General features: G+C 59.0%; 1 protein-coding gene across 2 annotated transcripts; it reads right to left on the bottom strand.

The window, feature by feature from the left end:
• Nucleotides 1–1,737: 1,737 nt before the first annotated feature.
• RAP1GAP (RAP1 GTPase activating protein) lies at nucleotides 1,738–21,365 on the bottom strand. Of its 2 annotated transcripts, XM_049617875.1 has the most exons (22): nucleotides 21,215–21,365; nucleotides 20,247–20,285; nucleotides 19,598–19,783; nucleotides 17,351–17,454; nucleotides 17,011–17,089; nucleotides 16,599–16,652; nucleotides 15,434–15,517; nucleotides 15,127–15,227; nucleotides 14,864–14,993; nucleotides 13,660–13,815; nucleotides 13,152–13,223; nucleotides 12,422–12,508; nucleotides 11,837–11,974; nucleotides 9,844–9,975; nucleotides 7,992–8,069; nucleotides 6,976–7,085; nucleotides 5,928–6,041; nucleotides 4,261–4,384; nucleotides 3,163–3,265; nucleotides 2,714–2,817; nucleotides 2,395–2,436; nucleotides 1,738–1,991 (listed from the first exon to the last, which is right to left on the bottom strand). In XM_049617875.1, the coding sequence occupies exons 1-21, from the start codon at nucleotides 21,332–21,334 to the stop codon at nucleotides 2,428–2,430; spliced, it is 2,124 nt and encodes a 707-aa protein (XP_049473832.1). In that variant the 5' UTR covers nucleotides 21,335–21,365; the 3' UTR covers nucleotides 1,738–1,991; nucleotides 2,395–2,427. The 2 variants fall into 2 exon arrangements, with proteins under 2 accessions (XP_049473832.1, XP_049473831.1); XM_049617874.1 differs by lacking the exon at nucleotides 7,992–8,069 and having other exon boundaries at nucleotides 21,215–21,337.
• Nucleotides 21,366–21,451: the final 86 nt, after the last annotated feature.

Raw genomic sequence — 21,451 nt, 5'->3', positions numbered from 1 at the left:
TACACCAGCAGTTCCCAACTGCTATGACAATCCCTCCCAGTTTCATATCCTCCATGGCTCCCCGCTGCCCTCAGCACAGACCCCTTGACCTGGCATTCAAGGCCATGTGGCCCTGGCTTCATCTCTACCCTGTCACCTTCCCATCACTCAGAACTGTTTGCTACCTTCCCAGTTCCATTCTCCATACCTCTGCACCTGCAGTTTCCTGCCCTAGGGACACTTTCCTAAGCCTTTCCAGGATGCTCGATCACCACTGCTGAGGAGTCTTCTCCATGTCTCCCTCACCCAGCCTGGGCCCCGCCTTGTGCACATGACCCCCCCCCCCCCCCCCCGCCCCCAACCCCGTGTCACTCAGTACCTTTGATTGTAACTGCCCTGCGCGGCTGAGCCCCCACCCCTGCCCCCATCAGTCCTGGTAAGCGATCCCTTGGCGCCCCCTGGTGGCCACATTGAGGAAATTCTTGGACTTCACTGAGCAAGAGAAAGGAGAGAGGGAAGCTGGTCTCTGAACACCCACCGTGAATCAGACGCTGTGCCAGGTATTTGATATACACCGGCCCAGCGAACCCTCATCACAAACCCTTGGGAGAGGTACTACCGCTCCCATTTCACAGAAGTGGAAACCGAGGCTCAAGTTTCTCAAGGCCACCCAGCTAGTAAGAGATGGTGCGGGGACTCGAACCTAGGTCTGCCTGACTTCAGAGCTGTATTCTCCACCCCTCCCCGCCTCCCTTGGAGAAGGGGAACAAGGTGGAGGGGAGGGCAGCACGGTGGAAAGGAAGCACGCCCGGTGGTCACAGCACCCGTGGTTTGACCGCGGAGGTGCCCCCAGAGCTTAGCAGCTCTGAAGGGTAGGGTGCGGGGGACAGGCAGGCTGGTGCCTCGGCACCACTGAGATCTGTCCGGAGTCGGGCGGGGCAGGGTTCACACAAAGCCAGGCCCAACTCGGGGTACAATAGCGATAAATAGAATTTATTTTGTACAACTGTTACCGACATACACACAGCCACGGGGGCTTCCAAAATGGGTGTTGGGGCCGGAAGGCTGGCCTTTGGCGTGGTGCCTAAAAAGTGTGGACAGACACACACAAGGATGTGGACTCACAGCAGCTGTGCCTGGCTGCCCCTCCGTGGGAGTTGGGTGGAGGGGTCACAAAGGCGAGGCCCATAACTCTAGGCCAGTGAGACCCCGCGACCTGGAGTGCCCAGAGCATGGGATGGCAGGGGTTAAGCTGGGTGCTGGCTGAGAAGCCAGGGAGGTCTCCCTTCCCCCTAAGGGGGTCACTTGTCTGTCACGTGGAGGCAGTGGCCATGGCATCGGCAGATCTGTGGTAGAGCTTGAGGGTCCAGGAGGGGCAACAGGCAGAGCCAGCTCCCAGCCCCTCAGCCCACCTGGGGTCCCAGGGAGCCCAAGAAGCAAGGGAGGGCAATGGGGGCCCCTGGGAGGACAATCCCCCATTCTGGGGGAGGTGCATGGAATCACAGTCTTCACTGACCTCTGAAATAATCTTGTCCACGTGTAGCAGAGGTGCCCAGAGAGGGAGACTGACTTGCCCAAAGTCACACAGCAGAACCCATACTGGAAGCCAGGACTCAGGACTCCCAGCCCAGTGCCCATCCCACCACGTTTCACGTCCCACCGCCTCTGCAACGGGCTCTGTGTACACCAAGATATCTCAATCCTGCCCTCCCGTCCTGCTCCCCAGGGGTCCGGAGATGCACCCGGGTGTGACAAAGGGCCCAGAGCGGGGGCAGGCCAGGCCTGGAGTTCTGCTTCAACTGACCACTGCCTGTCCCAGCCTGGGGGGTGGGGATGATGCCAGCAGCTTCCCCCTCCTGGGTCCGGATGGCTCCGCCCCGCAGAGACAGTCCAGACAGGTGGCCAAGGCGGGGGCAGGGGACAGCCCACAGGCTGGTGCTGGCCGTGGGGGCAGAGGTCCTATCCACCTGGAGTTGACACTGCGTCTTCACCTTGTGCTTCTGCGGCCTCACCTGCAGGGTTAAGAGAGAGGAACACACCACGATGCAGGGAGATGGGAGCGGGAAGGGCCTGCCCCAGATCCAGGCTCTGGGTCTTTCCATCCCACTGGGGACCCTCCAGGCCCCTCCCTCCCGGCAACCACCTAGTCCCTTGCAGGCTCCCACCAAATCCTCCCGCTGACTCGTGGGCAGAGGTGAGGCAGCATTTATTAGCCCGGCTGCACAGATAAGGAAACTGAGTTCCGGAGAGGGGCCGATGACCTGCCCAAGTCACCCAGCATTTAAGTAGCAGAGGATTCGAATCCAGGTACACAGCTCTCAGCCCAAGGAAGTGACAGAGGAACAGGAGGAGTCACCCCCCTCCTCCCCACTCCCACCCTCTCCCCCCAAACAAGAGCTGAGGACTGGGTCTGACCTGCTCAGTTTCACCTTCAGAGCTGGAGCCTGGCTAACAGCCCTGCACAGACAGAGTGGCAGCGAGGCAGGCGACAGGATAGGTGAAGACATGGGGCAGGAGACACAGGCAAGCAGAAGACACTGGTTGTGCCCAGGCCAGATGAGCCCAACCCCTCCTGGCCTCAGGGGGACCTCGTGGTCCAGCACCCACCCCTGGTCCCCTTGGACACCTGTCCCCTTCCCCCAACAGCTAACCCCCTCCTGGGTGAGTGTCCCCACAAGGCAGCCTCTAGGCTGGTCACATCCGCCCTGGCCAGCCCTCTGGCAGCTGCACGTACCAGCTGGGGCGTGTGCTGCTCAGATGCCTCCAGCTGGATCTTGATCTCGGGACACGCAGGGTCCCCCGACTTGCTGGCGTCGGGATGGGGTGACCGGGAGGGTCCTGGGGAGGGGGGCAGGAGGGAGCCACCTCACTGGCCGCGGGGAGGCACCAAGGAGACGGACGCATGGATGGGCGGTAGGCACTGGTGCTCCGCGACCCTGCCCCACCCTTAACTCCCGTCTTTACCCACCCCTCTGTCATCCTCCGAGACCCTTCCAGAAGCCATGAGCCCTCAACCGTCTTAGGCCAGATAATGACCCACCCACTGTCCCCTATGTCAGGGGAGGTCCCATCACACACCCACCCCCTGGGGCATGAGAAGTCGTCTGGACCCTCTGTGCCTATCCCTGTCCCTCTCCTGCCACAAGAATGGCTTGGCAGGGGAAGCTGTCTGCGGCCTGGTACCTGGGGAGCTGCCCCCACTCGTGGTGCTGACACTATCCTCCAGCCACGTGCTATAGATGAAGGAGTCCCGCTTGTGGGGCGTCCCTGAGGACGAGACGCTCTCCTGGGGATGGGAGGAAAAGGGAGGTTAGCCCTCGTCCGTGGCACTGGCTTTGCTTCCCTCCCCTCTCCCAGCGTCCTCTGCCTGCTGCAACCCACAAACCCTCACCCTTGTGCCCCTGCAAAGAGGATGGGGGCCCAGCAACGTCTGCCCCGGGGAGACCCGGAGGGCAGAGTAGGAACAGGCACAGTCCCAGCCGTTACACCACACACCCCCACGCGTTCACTCAGCAAACATTCACTGATGTTCTCCTGGGCCAAACCACTGAGAGAAATCAGGCCCGGTTCCCGCCCTCAGACAGTGAGGTCTAGGAGGCAAGACAGACTGTGAAGAACTATTACAATCCTAGAGTCTGAGCCCCATGGGGCAGGGCCACGGTCTGCCCTGTTCCCTGCTGCACCTGCAGCACCTGGAGCAGGGCCTGGCAAGAAACACGTGGCCACTAAAGGTTTGATGAATGAAGAATGACACAAGGGTGCTAGGGGCAAAGCCCCAGGGGGGCCTGCGAGAACATTAAAGGGGGGGGGGCGGTGGGGGTGGTTCCTAACCTACCCTAGGACTAGGCGGCTTTCAGAGGTGATGTGAGGCTGAGTCAAGAAGGATGAGTAGGAGTCAGTCGGACAGAGAGGGAAAGAGGAGGCAGGCAGAGTCTTCCAGACAGAGGAAATGGCAAGTGCAAAGGTCCAGAGGTAGGGTAAGCCTGGTATGTTGGAGGGACTGCAAAGGAGCGCAGATTGGCCGAAGTGGTGAGAGATGCAGGGGTAGGGAGGGACCAGATCTTCAACGGTCTCAGAGATTGGGTGCTCTGTGGGCAACACTGGGGAGCCATGGAAGGCTTTACAGTAAGGGAGGGTTAGTCTGCATTGCTCCTTTGGACTGGGTCCCCTGATCTCATCTCAGTCACACCCAAGCTCATGTTTCTGCCTGCAGCATCTACGGGGACCAAAGAGCCCCCCTCCGGGCCACTGTAGAGAGCCAACATTCCCTGGGCCTCTCACCAGGCCTGTGTCATCCGCGTCCACACCCTCGGTCTCCTCCACCACGCTGGCGAAGCTGCTGGCACTGGACGAGGAGCGGGAGAAGTCCTTCAGCACCTCGGCTCTCTGGGCTGCCGTCTCCGCTCTGCCAGACAGCACCCCGTGAGCCCACGTCTGTTCTGGGCTCCTCCTGAGCCAGACCCCGGTTCCCTGCCCCGGAGGCCCAGCCTGCAGCCAGCCAAGTACCTCTGTGCCCCCCATGACGGCTGCCTAGGCCTCTGAGGCTCCCCCACCACCACTGTCCTTCCTAATTCATGGATCTGAGCATGCCCTTCCCCTGTACAAAGCCCTCTCGTGGCTCCCCGTTGTCCCAGATACAGTCTAATTTCCCTGGCTTGGTATTCAGTAATAATAGTAACTATTAACAATAAAACTATGGTCTAGTGCATGCTTGACTGGGCCAGGCACTGTTTCAAGTGCCTTTGCCCGAGTGGTCTCATTGCTATCATTATTAGACCCGCTCTGCAGATGAGGAAACACTGAGGAAACACCATTCAGAGAGGGTGGGTGCCCAGCCCAAGGTCACCCAGACATAGGTGGGAGAAAGGGGCTTGGACCCAGGCCTTCCAACTCCACACTCTACTCTCAACCCTCTCAGTTTTGCTCCAGGCCCAGGACTTTGTGTCTCCCACCTGGAGTCTCACTCCTTCCCTCAACTCCCAAAAAGCAAATTCATCTTTCAAAACTCAGCCAAGGTTTTGGAGCGTCTCCTCCCTGATTCCTCCTCTCAAGGTGGGAATAGACCTCCTCACTCTGGGTGTGCGAGCCCTGTCTCTCCCTGTCCCTGCCATCCATTCCCGCTTCTCTGTTTACCTGCCTGACTCTTCAGCAGAGCACAGTCCTCTAGAGCCACAGCGTTGAAGGGAGGGGTGGCCCCTCCTGCGTCCGTTCTTCCCCGCCCCACCTCTTCACATCGTACCCACAGTCAGGTTCGAAAGTCTCACTCCTCTTAACTAAAATCCCAAAGGCTCTTTCCTGGCCCCACTTAGAGTAAAACGCAAAGTTCTCAATATGGCTTCCAAAGCCTGGATCTAGCCCCTGCCCACCGTGCTGATCTCATCCCCGACATCACCCAGCACAATGTCTGCCGGGGCCCAGCTCCTCGCTCACTGAGCTCCAACCATACCACCCTTCTTTCAATCCTTCAAGCACGCCTCAGGGCCTTTGCGCCTGCTGTGCTTCTCTTCCTTCTGCCATGCCAGTCCTAGCAGGGCTGGCTCTTCACTGAGCTCTCAGTTGAAGCCTCCCCCACCTCTGGATGTCTTCCCTGAGCACCATCTACCCCCCGCCCACCTGATCATTCCCCACTGCACCCCCAGCTTTGTTGTTCTCTTGTGGCACCGTCTAGAAATAGCTCATCAGGTCATGCTACGCTGGACTGTCAGCTCCACGAGGCAGGGGGTGTGTGTGCCCAGCTCACTGCTGGATCTGGAGCCTGGCATGGGGCCCGGCATGAATGAAGCTCTCAGTGGGTATGGGTACGTGTCAACGGACGGCCTGTGAGAGTACCCAGGCCCCCCTGACGCCCTGATGTGGCAGCACCAATGCTCCCAGGCAGCCCCAGGCCCACGCAGGGACTGGAAAGGGTGAGTCCGAGCCCCCTGGCTCGGCGTGCCCCAAACCCCAACCTGTTCTTGGTCGTGGGCATCTCTGGGGAGCTCTGAGTGGATGAGTTCTCCGACTTGGGCTCTTGTGAGACGTGCCCGCTGTCTGGGGTCTTCTGGCCGGCGGGGGGACTCTCCCTGCGGGGCACAGGGGGGCAGCGGGGGGATTCAGCACCGGGCCTGGCACCAAGGGTAGAACGAGGCCCAGGTGGTGAGAGAAGGTCACGGGCGCCTCCTGCCTCGTCCCCACACCCTAGATCCTCAGGGGCCAACCCCAGAGCAGTCCCTGCAGCTCCCTGGCTGGCCTGGCCGACGAGAGGAACAGGCAGTGATGGAGCGCCCACGTAAGACAGCACCCTCCTTATCCCTGGTATGGATAAGGAAACTGGAGTCCAGGGCTGGGAAGGAATCCGTCCAGGGACGCACAGCTAGGACATGGCAAAGCCAAGGCTTAAATCCAGGCTTCACGGGATTCTGGGCTCTCGTGGCCGTGAGGATGGCACCACCTCCGCTCTGGGGGGCACACCATACCTCTGCCGCAGCCCTGGGTTGTTGCTCATGTGCTTGTCCTCATTTTCCGGATTGGGACAGTGGGGCTCAGAGAGGTACGGTGACTTTTCCAGGGTCACACAGCCCCAGTGTGGTAGAGACAGGACTCATTCAGGAACTATCCTCCGCTTCCCAGGGGCTGTTCCGCTGCTCGCATGGCGTGCCACCTGCACCCTGCCCGCACAGACGCATCCGCAGACCCCCACAGACCAGGCCGTAAATCCCGGCTCTGCCTCTCCCTGGTTGCGTGACCTGGGCAGGCAACTCCTGAACCCTCTCCCCTACAGCATCTTGACATGCAAGGTGTGACCCCCTGGGGAGCCAACAGAACCGCTGAACCGATGAAGGCATCTCACGTTAGGTGACGAGCTGGCCCTGGGGCCTGACACACAGCAGGTACCTGACTGTCCCCAGTAAGGGACAGGGAGCAGAAGAGTGGGCACTCCCTCCTGCCTGCGTACCTCTGCCACAGCACGGGGGTCAGGGAAGGGGCTGGGGGTGACAGGGGACCCATCCCACCCACCTTTTCTCCTGCACTTCCTGTATATTCTCGATCCCGATGGCGCTGCTGCGGCGAGAGCCAAACGGGCCCGACTTCTTCCTCGTGGGGCTCTTCCCAGGGACGATCAGTGACTGCAGGGAAAGGGCCCAACTCAGTGCCCACCTGCCCTGGGAGAGCCACTGTCCCCCACATACCACCTGGGGCCCTGCTGCCCCAGGCCCTGAAGCAGAGGCAGTGAACAAGAAAGAATGAGAGGAACGCCCATCTCCAGAGACAGCCCTGCAAGTTAACAGAGAGGGAAGCAGGCCCGGTGAGGGCGAGGGCGCTCGAGATCACATAGCAGGGCAGCGCCTGGAACCGCATCCCAGGCCGAGTCCTCAGAATGGCTACCGGCTCTCGGCCCCTCAGGGGTATCATGGGACCTGAAGCCTCAGGGCAGCGGGGAGACAGTGGATGCAGCAACATAAGCCCCTGCCCCACCTCGGAATCTCCAAACTGGCTGGGGGAGATTCGGGCCCAGCAGTTGCAAGATACCTTCCCTCCCCCGGTTTCTAACCACACGAGGGGGGGGATGCCCCAGGCACCAGAAGCATGCCCCAGCTTCTCCGGGGAGGCGGGAAGGCGGGCCCCAGGGAGGCACGGAGGGGCAGGAAACCCTAGGCCAGTTCATGGTGCGGAGGGGGAATCAGGGCAGAGGAGAGGGATGGAGGTCCATGCAGAACTGGCGATATTGGGGGACGTGCGGCTGGGCATAGGGTCTTTGGGCACCAGATTCTGGCAGGGACTGGGTGAGGGTCCCCAGGGCCAGGGCAGGGCCAGAAGCCCCAGGTGGGGGGCGCTGGCTCTGACACAGGTACCAGGCCCCAAAGCAGGTGCTGAGTGCCATCAGAGCTGCCGGCACCCCATCCTGCACACCCCCGGGCCCAGCCCGGGGGAAGGGGGGGGGCAACGTCCCCAATATGGCCTCCGTCCTGAGAGCGAGCAGAGAACAGCACGTGCAGGCAGCCTCCAGAGCCGGCGGCCCCGCGGACGACAACCTCTTCCACCGTTCCTATGCCTATGGCACTGCCCCGGCGTCCGAATCTACTCGCGCTTTTCCCAGGAATAAGCAATGACTGGCAAGCAGCAGAGGGCAGGGGCAGAGAGAGACAGACAGACAGACATGGAGAAAGACAGAGAGAGATTGAGATGGGGTTGACAGAGAGAGATACGGCCAGGAAGGGGCGGCACAGCAGACGGGGGAAAGATTGGCCAATAGACAGAGACACAGGTAGGGACACGTGGGGGAACACACGGAGGTCACAGAGTGAAACACAGACAGAGAGACAGAGATGGAAAGAACGGGGAGGCAGAAAGGAGGAAGCAGGGAGAGAAAAGTGTGGGGAAAGAGGAAGAAGAGGAGGAGGACAAAGGTGTCAGTGGGGGGAGCAGGAGGGAAAGAAAGAGAAGGGAAACCAGGGAAAATGCAGACGGTAGAAGGAAAAGGAAACAGCAGGAGAGAAGAGAGTTGTACAAAAAACAAAAACAGAAATGGGTCTGGTTACTGCCATGGTGGGTGCTGCTGGCCTGGCCCGGCCCCGGGGCCCCTTCTACAGCACCCACAGGAGGCTAGGCCACTCGGAGGGAAGGGAGGGGGTGGGCCCGCTTCTCCAGTGACAGTGGGCTTGGTGACTACAGGACGGCAGAGGTCCCGCCTTGTTCCCCGGGCCGGGCCAGACCATGGGGCAGGGGTGGCTGGGGGGTTAGGGGGTGGGGAATCTCCTGCCATGTGACACGGCCTTACAGCACTGAGCACAGGGCTTGGCATGCAGCATACAGCGATAAAGGACAGAAGTAAGGACGGACAGATAAGTGGAAGAAAGATGGACAGACAAGGAGGAGCAGAGTTGCGTGTGCAATGCCAGGGGTGGCCACTAGGCGGCGGAAAGCCGATGAGCCCACAGCCGAAGGCCTCACCCACCCCGTGCGCCCAGCACCCCCGCTCAGTGTTAGCAGCAGAATCCCACAGAGGCTGGCAGACAGGAAGTAATCACACAGCAGGTGCTCACACAGAAGCCCAGTTCCTGACACACAATAGGGAGCCACAACCACAGAGGCCCTGACACACAGTAGGTGCTGACACAGCAGTCTAGGGCCAGGGACACAGAAATAGATGCTCACAGAATAAATGCTCACACCACACAGCTCACTTCCTGGCACAGAGCGCAGATTCACTGATATCCAGGGCTTGGCACATATTGTGTGCTCAGTCAGGAGTTCATCTCCTGACATACGCTGGGTTCTCACAGAATAACCCAGGGCTGGGCATACAGTAGATACTTACAGAGTCGATGCCCGCACAGCAGCCCGGGACCTGACACACAGTAGGTGCTCATGGAAACTCAGGGCGGGCCCACAGTAGATGCTCACACACACGGCAACCCAGGTCCTGACACAGTAGGTGCTCACATAGCAGCCCAAGTCCCAACACACAGGAGGCACCCACCAGCATCTCAGAGCCAGGCACACAGCAGGTGCTCACACAGAAATCCAGGTCCTGACACACAGTAGATGCTCCCGGCAACTCAAGGCTTGACATTAGGTGCCCACAAAGCAGCCCGATTCCCAGCACATGATAGACAGTAGGTGCTCGATAAAGAGTGTCAGATAGAGATAGCCCCAGAGCTGACCCACAGAAAGTCACCTGAATAAGGGGCCAGGGGGAGGGAAGGGGGCTGCAGGCTCTGTGCACCCCAGCGTCATGGCCCGGACATTGGACCCCCATGGAGAGCAGTGGCTAGACTGAGTCTAGAACCCAGGCTGGGCACTCAAATGCCAGGGCAACGGGAGGAGGCGGGGCCGGGCCTCGGAGGTCGGGGAGAGCGGAGGGCTACTGGGGGTGGCACTCACTATTCCAGCTGCCTTGGCCAGGTCGGGGTTGTTGGGGGCAAAGCTCCCGCTGTGGCTGGTGGACACGGTGTTGGGTTTCTTGTTGCTTAGTCCCATGGCATCCATGGACTGGCTGCGGCTCCGGATGACCCGCTGTGAAGGTGGGGTGGGAGTGGAGGCGGCACAGACTTCGTGAGGTCCCACCCCCCACAGAAACCCAGGAGCCCAGGCGTCTGGCCCCTCCCCACCAATGCCACTCCAGGGGACCCCCGGAAGTCCCTGCCTGTGAGGCCCCAGGAGAGGTGAGTCCACATGGTGCCGAAGGGCAGTTTGGGCCTCAGCTCTGCCGCCAGCCTGCTGGGGGCCGTTGGGCAAGCCACTTCACCTCTCGGAGCCTCCCGGGACTCTCATGTGGCTGTTGTAAGGACTGCAGAAGATGCTGGCGCATGAGCCAGAGCACGCAGAGAGCCCTCCAGAAACCTCAGTTTCTTGCTTTTAGGGTCCTTTAGGGCTTCCTCTCCTTGCTTTTCTTTCCTCCTTCTCTCCTTTTCTTCCTTGCTTTCTTCAGCCAATCTACACTGAACATTTCCTATGGGGCCAGGTACTTTATTCTCATTTTCTCACTCAATGCACCCTACCAGGTGGGCATTATTATCATGCCCATTTTTACAAATGAGATGAGCCTGGAACCCAGATGCCAAATCACATGCCCTTCACTGTGGGCTCTACGGCCTCTAAGAAATTCTTTGACCTAATCCGGCACCTACTAGATTTGAGACCACTGGAGCCCTCCCTCAAGAGCCCCCAGACCCATGTCCACCCCACCCATTCCCGGTCTCTGGTGGGCACAGGCAGGGCTCTCCTCAGTCCCCTTTCTCAAAGAAAGTCTGTTCGCCTAAGTCCAGGGCAGGCCCGGGCAGCTGGGCCAATCCCCTTATGCAAACCCGCGTCTCCAGCTTTGCTGTCTGCCCTGGGGTGATGGCGAGGCCCAACCAGCCTGGCTGGGCACCCAGAGGATGGGCAGCCCCCCTCCTGGGAGTGGAGAAGGTGGCAAAGGAGCCACAGCCTGGGGACCTGCAGCTTGGGGGCGTCCAGGCCCTACGGGGGAAAGAGACACTCCCTCCTCCTCTCTCACTTTGGACAGCAGTTGCTGAGGTAGGTTGGCTTTTGAACTTACGTTGCACTAATCTAGCTGCTTTACAAATAATTCTCAACAGTTGTATGAAGTAAACGGCCATTGCCCTACCCAGGAGATAGAGAAACTGAGGCTCAGGGGTGCCTGGCTGGCTCAGTCAGAAGAGCATGCAACTCGATCTCAGGGCCGTGGGTTTGAGCCCCATGTTGAGTGCAGAGACTACTTAAACAAATACAACTTGAAAAAAAAGAAACGAAAGAAACTGAGGCTCAGAGGATGCTCAAGCTGGTAAGTGAACCCAGGCCGTCTGTACCCTTAACTCTAAGGTAATGCGGAGACAGCCATGGTAGGTCACACAGGCCTAAGGTCATACAGGCCAGGTTCCTCTCCTACAGCCACTCGGTTCACAAATGGCATCTCAGACTTCTGTTTCTCTCCCTCAGTGAGGACGGAGACCTCCTCCTCTCTTCTCTGCCTGCTGACCTGGTAGCCACCACCAGAGGCACCAGAGGCACTTGGTTGCCGCTCAGAGGGCTCGAACCTTCGCGGAACTCCCAGGTAGACTCCACCCCCAAGCCTAGGCCCCGCCTTCAACCATTAACTCCTCCCAAGTCAGAGCCCCACCCTAAAGCCTAGGTCCGTCCTGAGGCTCGCGGTCACCCAGACTCTACCCCCAGGTACTTGCCACCTAGCTCCTAGCTCCTCTCACGTCTAACAGCCCCACCCCCAGACTCCACCCAGAGCTCCGCCCCCACCCGACTCCACCCCCAATGCGAGCCGCCTCTAGCCGCCCCTCCAAGCCTCGTCCATAGTCCCACCCCCGACTCCACCCGAGCCAGGTCCCAGTTTCTCTGCCCCAGGTAGACCCTGGCCCTTCACCTTAAAAGACTCGAAGAATCCGCCGCCCCCGCCGCCATTCTCCATCTTGTCCTCGTCACCGCCCAGGCCCATCATGGACTGGCTGTGGATGTGCAGTTCCTCATAGAGCGTCTCCAGGAGGGCAGCCCGTGTCCGCTCCTGTGGGCCAGGTCGAGGCCATCAGGAGAGACCCCAGTGATCGGCCCTTGGTTCTACAATTCGAATCCTGGCCACCTTCTCTGCGTCAGTAGGGAGTGGGCCTGGGCCCCGGGCCCCAGGAGCCCATGCTGGCTTCCCTGGGACCCCCACCTCGCAGCTCCATCAGCGCTCAAGGCTGCTCATGTCCCAACCCACAGTCTGCCCCTTCCCTCATGGTGCCCTCTGTGCCAGCCTGCCCACCTGCGAGCACCTCCTGGGACATTCCTCACATACCCCTAGAAATGCCCTAATTCCTCTCCCTGGACCACAGCCCTGCTGCCCCTAAATCCACCCCACCCCAGACAGCTCTCCCAGAGACCAAAGTCTGAACCTGGCATTTCCCTCCCCAGGGGCAGGGTTGAAATGCCAGGTTGCAGGCAGGGGTCCAGCCCAACAGCCCATCCTCACCTCCAGTTTGGCAAACTTCTCTGCCTTGTAGCAGGCATATTCAGCATTGATCAGCTTTGTCAGCAAAAACTCCTGGAACTCAGGCCCCTGGGAGCCCCCGAGAGTGGCGAGGAGAGAAAGGGCTCGGGTGAACACAGAGACAAGGGGCTGGAGCTCCTGAGCCGCACCCTGCTGGGGCCCTGGGGCCATCCTCGTCTCTCTCAGAAGGGGGCCTCCTTGGCCTCAGCCCCCCAGCCCAGGTACCTGTGAGGGCCCCCTAGGCCCTTCATGGTTGCCCACCCCTTGGAAGAGCAGACCTCACAGATGCAAGGGGCTGGCTGGGATCTCCCACTGCCTCAGTCTGGGGGAGAAGTGAGGGGTCTGAAGCCAAGGCTCGAGGTGTGGCTTCTGAGAGATGAGAGAAATGTGTTGCCCCCTTCCCAAACATTTTAGAAGGAAGAAGACTGTAACTGTCAAAAAGATAATACAAGTTAGGAAGGGCCACAGAGCCTCTATGAGAAATCTAAAATAATGATGCAGATTGTTCCCTGACTTTATAAATAAAGATCACAGTGTGTATCCATCCGTGTGAATGAGAAGCCAGTCCCCAGTGACATGGTTAGGGGAGCCCAGCTGCCCTGGCACACAGTGGGGCCTCAGGACCTCTTACAGCAGACTGTGCACCCCCCCCTCGGCCCCCACCCATTTTGTCCTACTCTGTCCATGACTGGGGCTGGGGGCTGCCCCTCACCTTCCTGAACACAGCAGGGTCCGGGAGGGGGGGCCCAAAGAAGGGCACGTCGTCTCTAGCGGTGACAGAGACCTGCAAGGGAGAGCAGCAGTCTCTGTGGAGTCCCCACCCCAGCCAGAGACCCCTAATTCATCCCTGGCCTGCCCCCTGCTGGGGAAGGTTCAGTGACTGCAGACTGGGTGAGTGAACCCCAGGATTTCAGCTCGTCCATCCTTGGTCCTGAATTTGAATGGTGAGAAAGGGTGGAGGCTCTCAGAGGTCATAGAGGATAGGGAAGGCCTAGGAGGCTAAAGGGTAGAGCAGGGCAACCAGCTCCTTTGAGGCGGGAAAATTGGGGGAGCAGGGAGGGTGGGATGGGAATCCTCCGTCAACAGAGCAAGGGGGGTGCTCAGAGCCCTCCGGACAGTCCCCCTATTTACAGGTGGGAAGACTGAGGCTCAGAGAGGTCTCACAGTGACTCAGGGAGGGGCTGTGGCTGAGAGCCCTGGGAAGCTCCACGATCACCCACCTTGTAGAGCGGGCCATCGGGCCCCCCGCCCTCGGCCTGCACCACCACATAGGCATGCAGGAAGTTGGATGCAATCATGTCAGGCACAAAGGGTGTGTTCTCATCCTGGAAGACTACAGCGACAATGTCGTTCCCGATGTGCCGCTTCCGCTGCAACTGAGCACAGGGCCACAGGCCTTCACAACCTGGCCGGAGAGGGGCTCCCTGGGCACGGGGGAGGGTGCCCGCAGGAGTGTGGGAGGGCTTAGGGTAGGCAGAAGGGCACGTCTAAGAATTTGCTTCCCCTCAAAACAAGGTCGTGAGAAACTTGTTTCAAAATTATTTTAGTTTGCTTGGAATCCCGCGACAGATGAGGAAACTGAGGCCAAGAGAGCAGTGACTTGCGAGGCCCTGCGGTGAGTCAGAGGACTCGAACAAACTCAGGGCTCCTGGTCCCCAGGCTCTACCTCCCAGCCCTTCTCCTAAATGCCCCACACATGGCCTCTCATGAGCAAACGGGTTCCGCTCGGTATACACTCATGTTGCTGAGATGAACGGAGGATCTTCTTAGAAGAAAATCAAAAGACACTAAAAACAAATATTTCCATTTTTCTCACATTACCCTTTTATCCCCCTGGGGTGGGGGCACGGAGGAAGGTAGACAGCCCTGCAGGCAGCCTAGGACAGGAGTTCAGCTCCCAGAATATGCCCCCCACTTCCTTGCCTCCAGGCCTCTGAAGAAGGTGGAAGCCATTTTCTCCACGTGGAACATTCCCCCTCCTTCTCCCAGCAACTTTGCAGGCTAAAAATCACTTTATCTGGAAAGCTTTTCTTGACTCCCACCTCTGCCACGTTTAAGTGCCCCCATGTCACCCCACAATGCCCCTTCCCCCGTAAAAATACTAATTCACATTTATGGAGCTCTTGATATGTACCAGAGACTGTACCAGCCACTCTAGATGCATCCCGTCTTATGCTCATCTATGAGGTAGGTGCCATTATCATCCCCATTTCATGGATGTGGAAACTGAGGCTTTCCCAACACTGTAGCAGCTTGTCACCCTGCCCCAGCTAGAGCCCAAGAGTTGGGAGAATGGATCATTTCCATCTCTATATCCCAGGGCCCCCTGAACCTGGTGTGGTGAACACTGAACAGACAGGTAGAGGCGAGGGACAGGAGGACAGGTGGGAAGCAGGTGGCGGGGGGGGGGGGTGCCCAGGCTACCTGCTGGGCGTCCCCTTCTGTGTAGGGCAGCTTGGTGGACACGTGAAACATGATCTCCTTGTTGCGGAAGTTGCAGTACACAGACTCGGTCCCCGTCTGCCCGTGGGTCACGTCCAGGCCTCCTCGGAACCTGCCCCGGCCCCCCCCAGGCCATGGCTCAGTCTCCAGCCCCAGCCAGGCCTCTGTGGGGCCAGGACAGGGGCTCCCTCCCTGCCCGAGGGCACGGGTCCAACTAATCGATGCTTGTCCCCCCTAATGCTCACCCTTTAAAGTCCTGCAGTTTGACCTTCTGGCCGAGAAATTCAAGAAACTCCACGAAGGCAGGGCTCTCCTCATTGGTGCTGAAGAGCTCTTCCTCGGAGGTCTGGGGACACATGGAGAACTGAGGTCACCGAGCTGGCGCTGCTAAGCAGCTGCTGTCCCTCCCCCCACCTGCACCCAGAGAAGGCTGGGAGCCTCTCGCACCCCACCCCCAGGTCCTGGGAAACGGAGTCCCTGGGCAGGTGCTCCCAGTGGCAAAGGATCCACAGCCAGGCGGGTCGGAGGGCAGGGAGGAGAAGGTGAGCGCACCTGCCCCAGCTTCTGATAAATGACTCCAAACTTGAAGTTATTGCTGATAACATGCTCATCAAAGGTGACGATGAGGCGGGAAGCCTGGGGGGAGAGGGTGATGGGTGAAATAGGCCGCTTTTTTAAGTTGCCATTTGTTGCTCTTCGTGCCAAGCACTGTGCCACGAAGTTTACCTGTGTCATCTCATTCAGTCTTTAGGACAAGCCCACGAGGGAGACAATGCTGCTGTCCCCATTTCCCAAAGGAAGAAACGAAGGTTCAGAGAGCTTAAGTAACTTGTAACTTGCCTAAGGTCAACTGCTGGCAAGTGGCAGCGCTGGGACTTGAACTCATGTCCAAAGCGTAAACTCACTGCTCCTGAGTGTTGCCCACAGGCCCCCTGCCCTATTCCATCCACTCTGTAACACCTGACTTGTTCCTTGGCTCCTCTATAAACCCACAGCGTCATTCTAGAATGAGCCAAGTCTCACCAACTTGAGTGGAGCCTTGAGAAGTAGCCCCTTCCCTCACCTTGGGCCTCAGTTTCCTCTTTTGTATCCAAGAGGTAACGTCTGATTTCTGAGGCCCCTTCCTTTGGGGGACCTCTCCTGGACCCCACCACCCCTCTCCTCGCTCCAGAATTCAGTCAGAGCCACAAGGGCTTACATGCCTTTTGGGGCCACCTTTTCCGGGAAGCACCCGTGACTCACTGAAGACAAGCCACCATCCCTTCCCCACATGGTCATAGCACCTCAAACCCAGCACCAGAGCTGGGAGCGTGGCTGCTGTCTATGGGGCAGCATTTACAGAGGTGCCTGTGTTATTATTCCCCCTCCCCTGTTCCCCTTGGGTCAGAAGACAAGGCCAGTGGAGTCCCCTGGCTCAGGCACACTGACTGCCTTGGGAGGGTCCCCAAAAGGCATTGAGAGTAAGGCCGGCCTCCAAGGCGGACAATACCAAGTTTGAAGGCAGGCCTCCTTTATCCACTGTGCATCGCCGGATAAGACACAGAACAGTTCTGAGCCTCTGCTTCCTCTTCTGCAGACTGGTGACTTTGCAGCATTGTTGTGAGGGTTAACTGAGAGGACTTAGGGGAGACACCCGGTACGCAACAGGTGCCCAGTGAACGCCCAGTTCCCTCGTTCCCTACCCACCCCAGGGAGCAGGGCCCAGATGCAGCCATACCTTGGGGTAGAGCACAGGGTAGAATCGATCCACATTCACATCTTCACACACCAGCTGCAGGAAGAGAGAAGGGAGAAGCTGAGGCTGGGGCCTCAGGGCCTCCCTGGCCACCGGCCGCGCGGGCTGGAGAGGACAGCAGCAGAAAGGAGAGGGAACAAGGGAGTTTGCAGCAGGACTGGGGGCTCGCTGTTGCTCAGAATGGGGTCTCCCGTATCCGAAGGTGCTCTAAAGTGACCCAAAAGCACCGGGCAGGGGACAGGAGCCCAGAACACGTGGCAGCATGCCAACGTCATGGGACACGTGAGAGGTGGGACCTTGGAGACAGGGCTGCAGCACGCAGGGCTGGGATGTGGGGCTAAAGATGACAGCGTGCCAGCTGTGTGCCCACCTAGGGTGCCCAAAGAGGCCTCACCTTTGCCATCTGGACCACATTGGGGAACTCAGTGAGGCAGGAGATGGGGATGACATCATGGTGTGTCCGGCACTTGGTCCTGGGAGGAGAAAGCCCGCGCTGAGGGGCGAGGCAGTGGGAAGGAGAGATGGAAGGCCCTCCACACACAATAGGGGCAGAGGGGACACACCCCGGGGAGGACCAGAGGTGACGACGGGGCCAGGCCTGGTTGGGGTGCTAACTTGCTGAGCAGCCTCAGGCAATTCCCTGCCCTCCCTGGGCCTTGGTTAGAAGAGTGGGCTTTTAGATGGCAAGACCTCAGCCCCGGCTGCTGTCGCAGGGCCCCTCACCCCACCCTCACCTGAGCAGCAACCGCAGGTGCTCCTGGTCCCCGATGACCTCGTACTTGAGTGAGAAAACAAGGTGGCCCAGGGCAGTGTCCAGTGAGTAGTAATTGAAATGCTCCTGTGGTGGGAGGAGGGGGGGCGGACAGAGGGCAGAGCTGAGCTTGGGGTTCCAGAAACCAGGCCAGAGAGCCAGCTCGCTCCCAGATGGGGGGCTTTTACCCAGCAGCCGGTGTCATGGCTAATGGCAGACTCTGCATCAGACGGATCTGCCTTCAAATCCTACCTCTGCCACCTGCCAGCTGGGGAGCCTGAGAAGGTCACCTCACCTCTCTGTGCCTCAGTTTCCCGTTCTGTAAAACGGGAGGCCAACTACCTCGTGGGATGGTGGCAGGGGCTGAAAGAGATGAACAGTCCAGCATAGAGTAGGCGTTCAGTGAAGGTTAGTTACTTTGTCTGTCGGGGTCCTCATCAAAGTCAGGACCACATTTGTACCTGCATCTCTGTCTCCCCGCTCCTGCCCTTCTCGGGGCTGGGCACACAGTAGGTGCTCAATAAAAATACTCTGATTGATTGCTCAATTTGTGGCTCTCTGGCCCCTGAAGCCAGGGCTCGTGAGAAACAGGAAGTGAAACATCTCATGAACACACTGGGCGGCTCACCGGACAGGTTCCCACCCTCCTGCCTCACCTGGAGAAGCTACAGGGTTGGGAAGAAATCTTGCAGAAGGCCCGAGGGGAAGCTGTGGCAGGAACGGTACCCCCAGAGAGGAGCCCGGGGCTGGCACCTCCAAAAGGGGAAGTCCTCAAATCAAGGGCAGGCCAGGAGTGCCAAGATATTCCACCTCAGCCCGGCCCTGGGCTCCCCCTGCTGGCCCTGGCCCTGGCAGTGGGGCTGGCTCCCAGCCACACCCTAGGAGTCATCCTGGAAGTCAGTTCTGTTGAAACGTGAACACCTGTGCTCGGAGGGCAGGAAGAGAAGGAGGCAGGGGCAGGGGATGTGCCCCACAAATCCGCAGCTCGGGGACAGTCTGAGTGGGCCTGGAGCCAAGAGTGCCCCCCAGCTCTGCCTGGGGACAGAGTGGCGGAAACCCCCGAATGCTTGGCACCATCTGCAGAGAGGGAGTGGCAGGTCCTTGGCAAAGAGGGCTGCGCTGAAGTCCTTGAGTCCTCTGAGCCAAGAGCATAAACCCTCCCGGCACGTCTTAATGGAAGGTCAGCTGGAGATACGTCCAATTCCTGGCTCAGTAATTGTGTGACCTTGGCCAAGAACTTCACCTCTATGAGCCTCAGTTTCCTCTTCTGTAAAAACTAGAGCAATCCTGATCTCACAGAGTAATTATGAAAATGTAGTAATAGCTAACGTTAAGTACTTACTATGTGCCTGGCATGGTTCTCTATACTTCACGTGTACTTTTGTTATCCTCATTTTTACAGATGAGGAAACGGGCTCAGGAAGGTCAAATGACTTGCCCAAGGTCACACCATCAATAAATGGAAGAGCCAAGATGCACACGCAGGCCATGAGACTCCAGAACCCACACCCCACTCCACCAGCTGGGCTGGAGATGGACAGAGGTACAGCAGCTGGCATGGGGCCTGGCACGCACTAGATCCCAGCATGGGACCTCCCCTCCAGCTACCACAATCTCACCCGGTAACTTCTGCCTGGAGCACTGCTGGGTGACACTCTGACCAGTTGTTACTGGGCAGGATCCCTGCTCTGGGGCTGGAGACGGGGCAGGGGTTTGTGCCAAGCCAGGTCAGGCCATGACACTACACTAGTCTCCCAGCCCTGACCTCACGGTACCTGAGGGCAGGGCCCGGGTCTGTTTGGTTTGCTGCTGCACTCCTGGTGCCTAGAACACGGCTGGCACACAGCTGGTGCTCATTATTTTCTAACCTTGACTGAGCACTCACTCTATGTTGGACCCCATTCTAAATACCTTACAAGCATCGTTCTCATTAAAGCTGTGCAGCATCCCCCTGAGGTGGGTGTCATCACCCTCTCCGTGTTTATGGATGAGGAAACAGAGGCACGGGGAGGGTAAGTGACTTGCCCATTGTCCCACGTAACAAGTGACAGAGCCAGGATCGTGCCGCGGTAGTCTCTGATGTTAACCACTATGCCATAATGTTTGTTGAATGAAAGCGTGAATCCACCACAAATGTTCCGGGACGTGGGACTCAGGACTACCACCCAGCCCCAGCCCTTGGGTTTGGCTCCCTCCCGGGCCCAGCCCCCAACACCAGCGGGCCACCCACCTTGCCAAGAAAGTGCTTCCGGTAGATGCGGGCTGTGGGGTTGCACTCGAGCTTCACCTTGGTCGTGGGTGACTGCAGCGGCTCTGTCTCCGGGATGCTGGTGATTTCGTGGTTGGTGCCTTCAATCCAGTAGCCCCCGAACTGGGGCAGCAGGATGAGGGGGAAAGGTCCTTCTCGTCCCAGGACCTGACAGAGGACTCAGCTGAGAGCCACCCACACTGCACCCTACCAGGGCCTCAGGACATCCCCCAACTCAGACCCAGGGTCACTTCTGCCACGGCTTAGGAGAGCTAGGGAACAACCCAGAGCCCACGTGGACCCCAGGGCTTGCATCCACCCCCCCAGCTTACTTGCTCCAGCCCTTTCCCTCCTACTGCAGGCACAGACCCAGGCCACATGGAACCCCCTGTTCCAGTCTTCAAGAATGGGGACTTGGTTCGGGAAGGTAGAGCTGGGAGAATGACCTCGGCCAAGAGGCTGAAACGTCGGGATTAAAGGCCTAAGGGTTCACATGGACTCTAAAGACTTGGGCCAGTAAACTGAGGCCCCAGAGCCCATGGCAAGGTCTATGGTCAGGCTCCTGGCAGGGAGGAGGACCTGAGAGTCCAGACTCGGGGTGAGGATGGGTTCAGGGGGTCCAGCCAGTTACCTCATGGACGCTCGGATAGGGAATGTAGTCCTCCTCTGTCTACAAAACACAAGCAGGCCAGAGACCCAGCTGGGGTGGGACCCTCACCCTTTACTTACTTCCAGTCTCCCCAGAATGCTCCATTGCTCAGCCAGCCACTTGGGCTGGGAGTGTGGATGGGGCTGTGTCATCTCCCCAGGGCTTCCCAGGGGTGACCCCATGAGGCAGGGGCTGAGCAAGCTTAGCTCACTGAGTGCTGGCAGTCTCCCCTGGGTGTCTCTCTGCCTGGGGAAAAGGAGGCTCACCGCCTCCCCAGAAGAAACCCAGGGACCAGTGATTCTCAGTGCATCAGAATGGCCTTGAGGGCTCCTTAAACACGCACTGCTGTGCCCCATCCCCAGTTTCCCAGGGTCTAGGTGGGGCCCAAGAATTTACATTGTAACAAGCTTCCAGGTAATGCTGTTGCTGCTGGTTCAAGGACCACACTTTAAGAACCCTGCTCTGAACAACGAATCAGGCATATGCTCACAAGCCCCCTCCTCAACCCTCACCTTGAAGCCCTGGGCAGTCCCCCTGTTCCCTCCCAGGCCAGCCACCAGTCTTCTTGGATTGCTGAGGTCCCAAATCCAGCATAGAACCACATGCCTATCTGGAGGGGATGTGCAACTCCCACCCCAAGAAAATCCTGAGTCTAAACAAGAGCCTCCCTGCATCTCCTTCCATCCCCCGCCTCCTCTCAGTCTCCTCGCAGCAGGCTGGGGGGCAACCAGCCACTCCTCCCATCTCCTCCTCTCCTCCCCTCCCCATCTGCCTTCCCAGGCAGAAGCCTCCTGGGTCCTGGGTTTGAGTCTTCCTGTAACTGCTGATCACGATTGGCGAGAGAGTCTCCCCAACCCCTCCAGGTCCCAAGGCCTTTGGAGAGACTGCTCGGGAAGCAGCACAGGCAGACGGCCACAGAAGGGTAGGGTGGGGCCACGGTTCCAACCTACTTTGAGGGGTGGTGGGAAGGAGCATCGTTGTTCATCCATCCTGCTTCCCTGCAAAGAGAAGGTAACACGTCCCATTACACCCCCCCATGCCTGTTGCCAGCGCTCCCATGGGAGGCTCATACCTCTTCCTGTGAAGGGGGAAGCCAGGGCTGTGCGGGGGTACTCCCAGGGCAGGGTGTTGGCCGGCTCTGTTACTCAGGCCTCTGCAGGGAGGGCTGGGGGCTCTGTGCAGGAGTG

This window comes from Panthera uncia (genome assembly GCF_023721935.1).
Source record: "Panthera uncia isolate 11264 chromosome C1 unlocalized genomic scaffold, Puncia_PCG_1.0 HiC_scaffold_4, whole genome shotgun sequence".
Classification (NCBI taxonomy): Eukaryota; Metazoa; Chordata; class Mammalia; order Carnivora; family Felidae; genus Panthera; species Panthera uncia.
The sequence above is the reverse complement of the archived record's forward strand: the minus strand, read 5'-3'. Positions and strand labels throughout refer to the sequence as shown.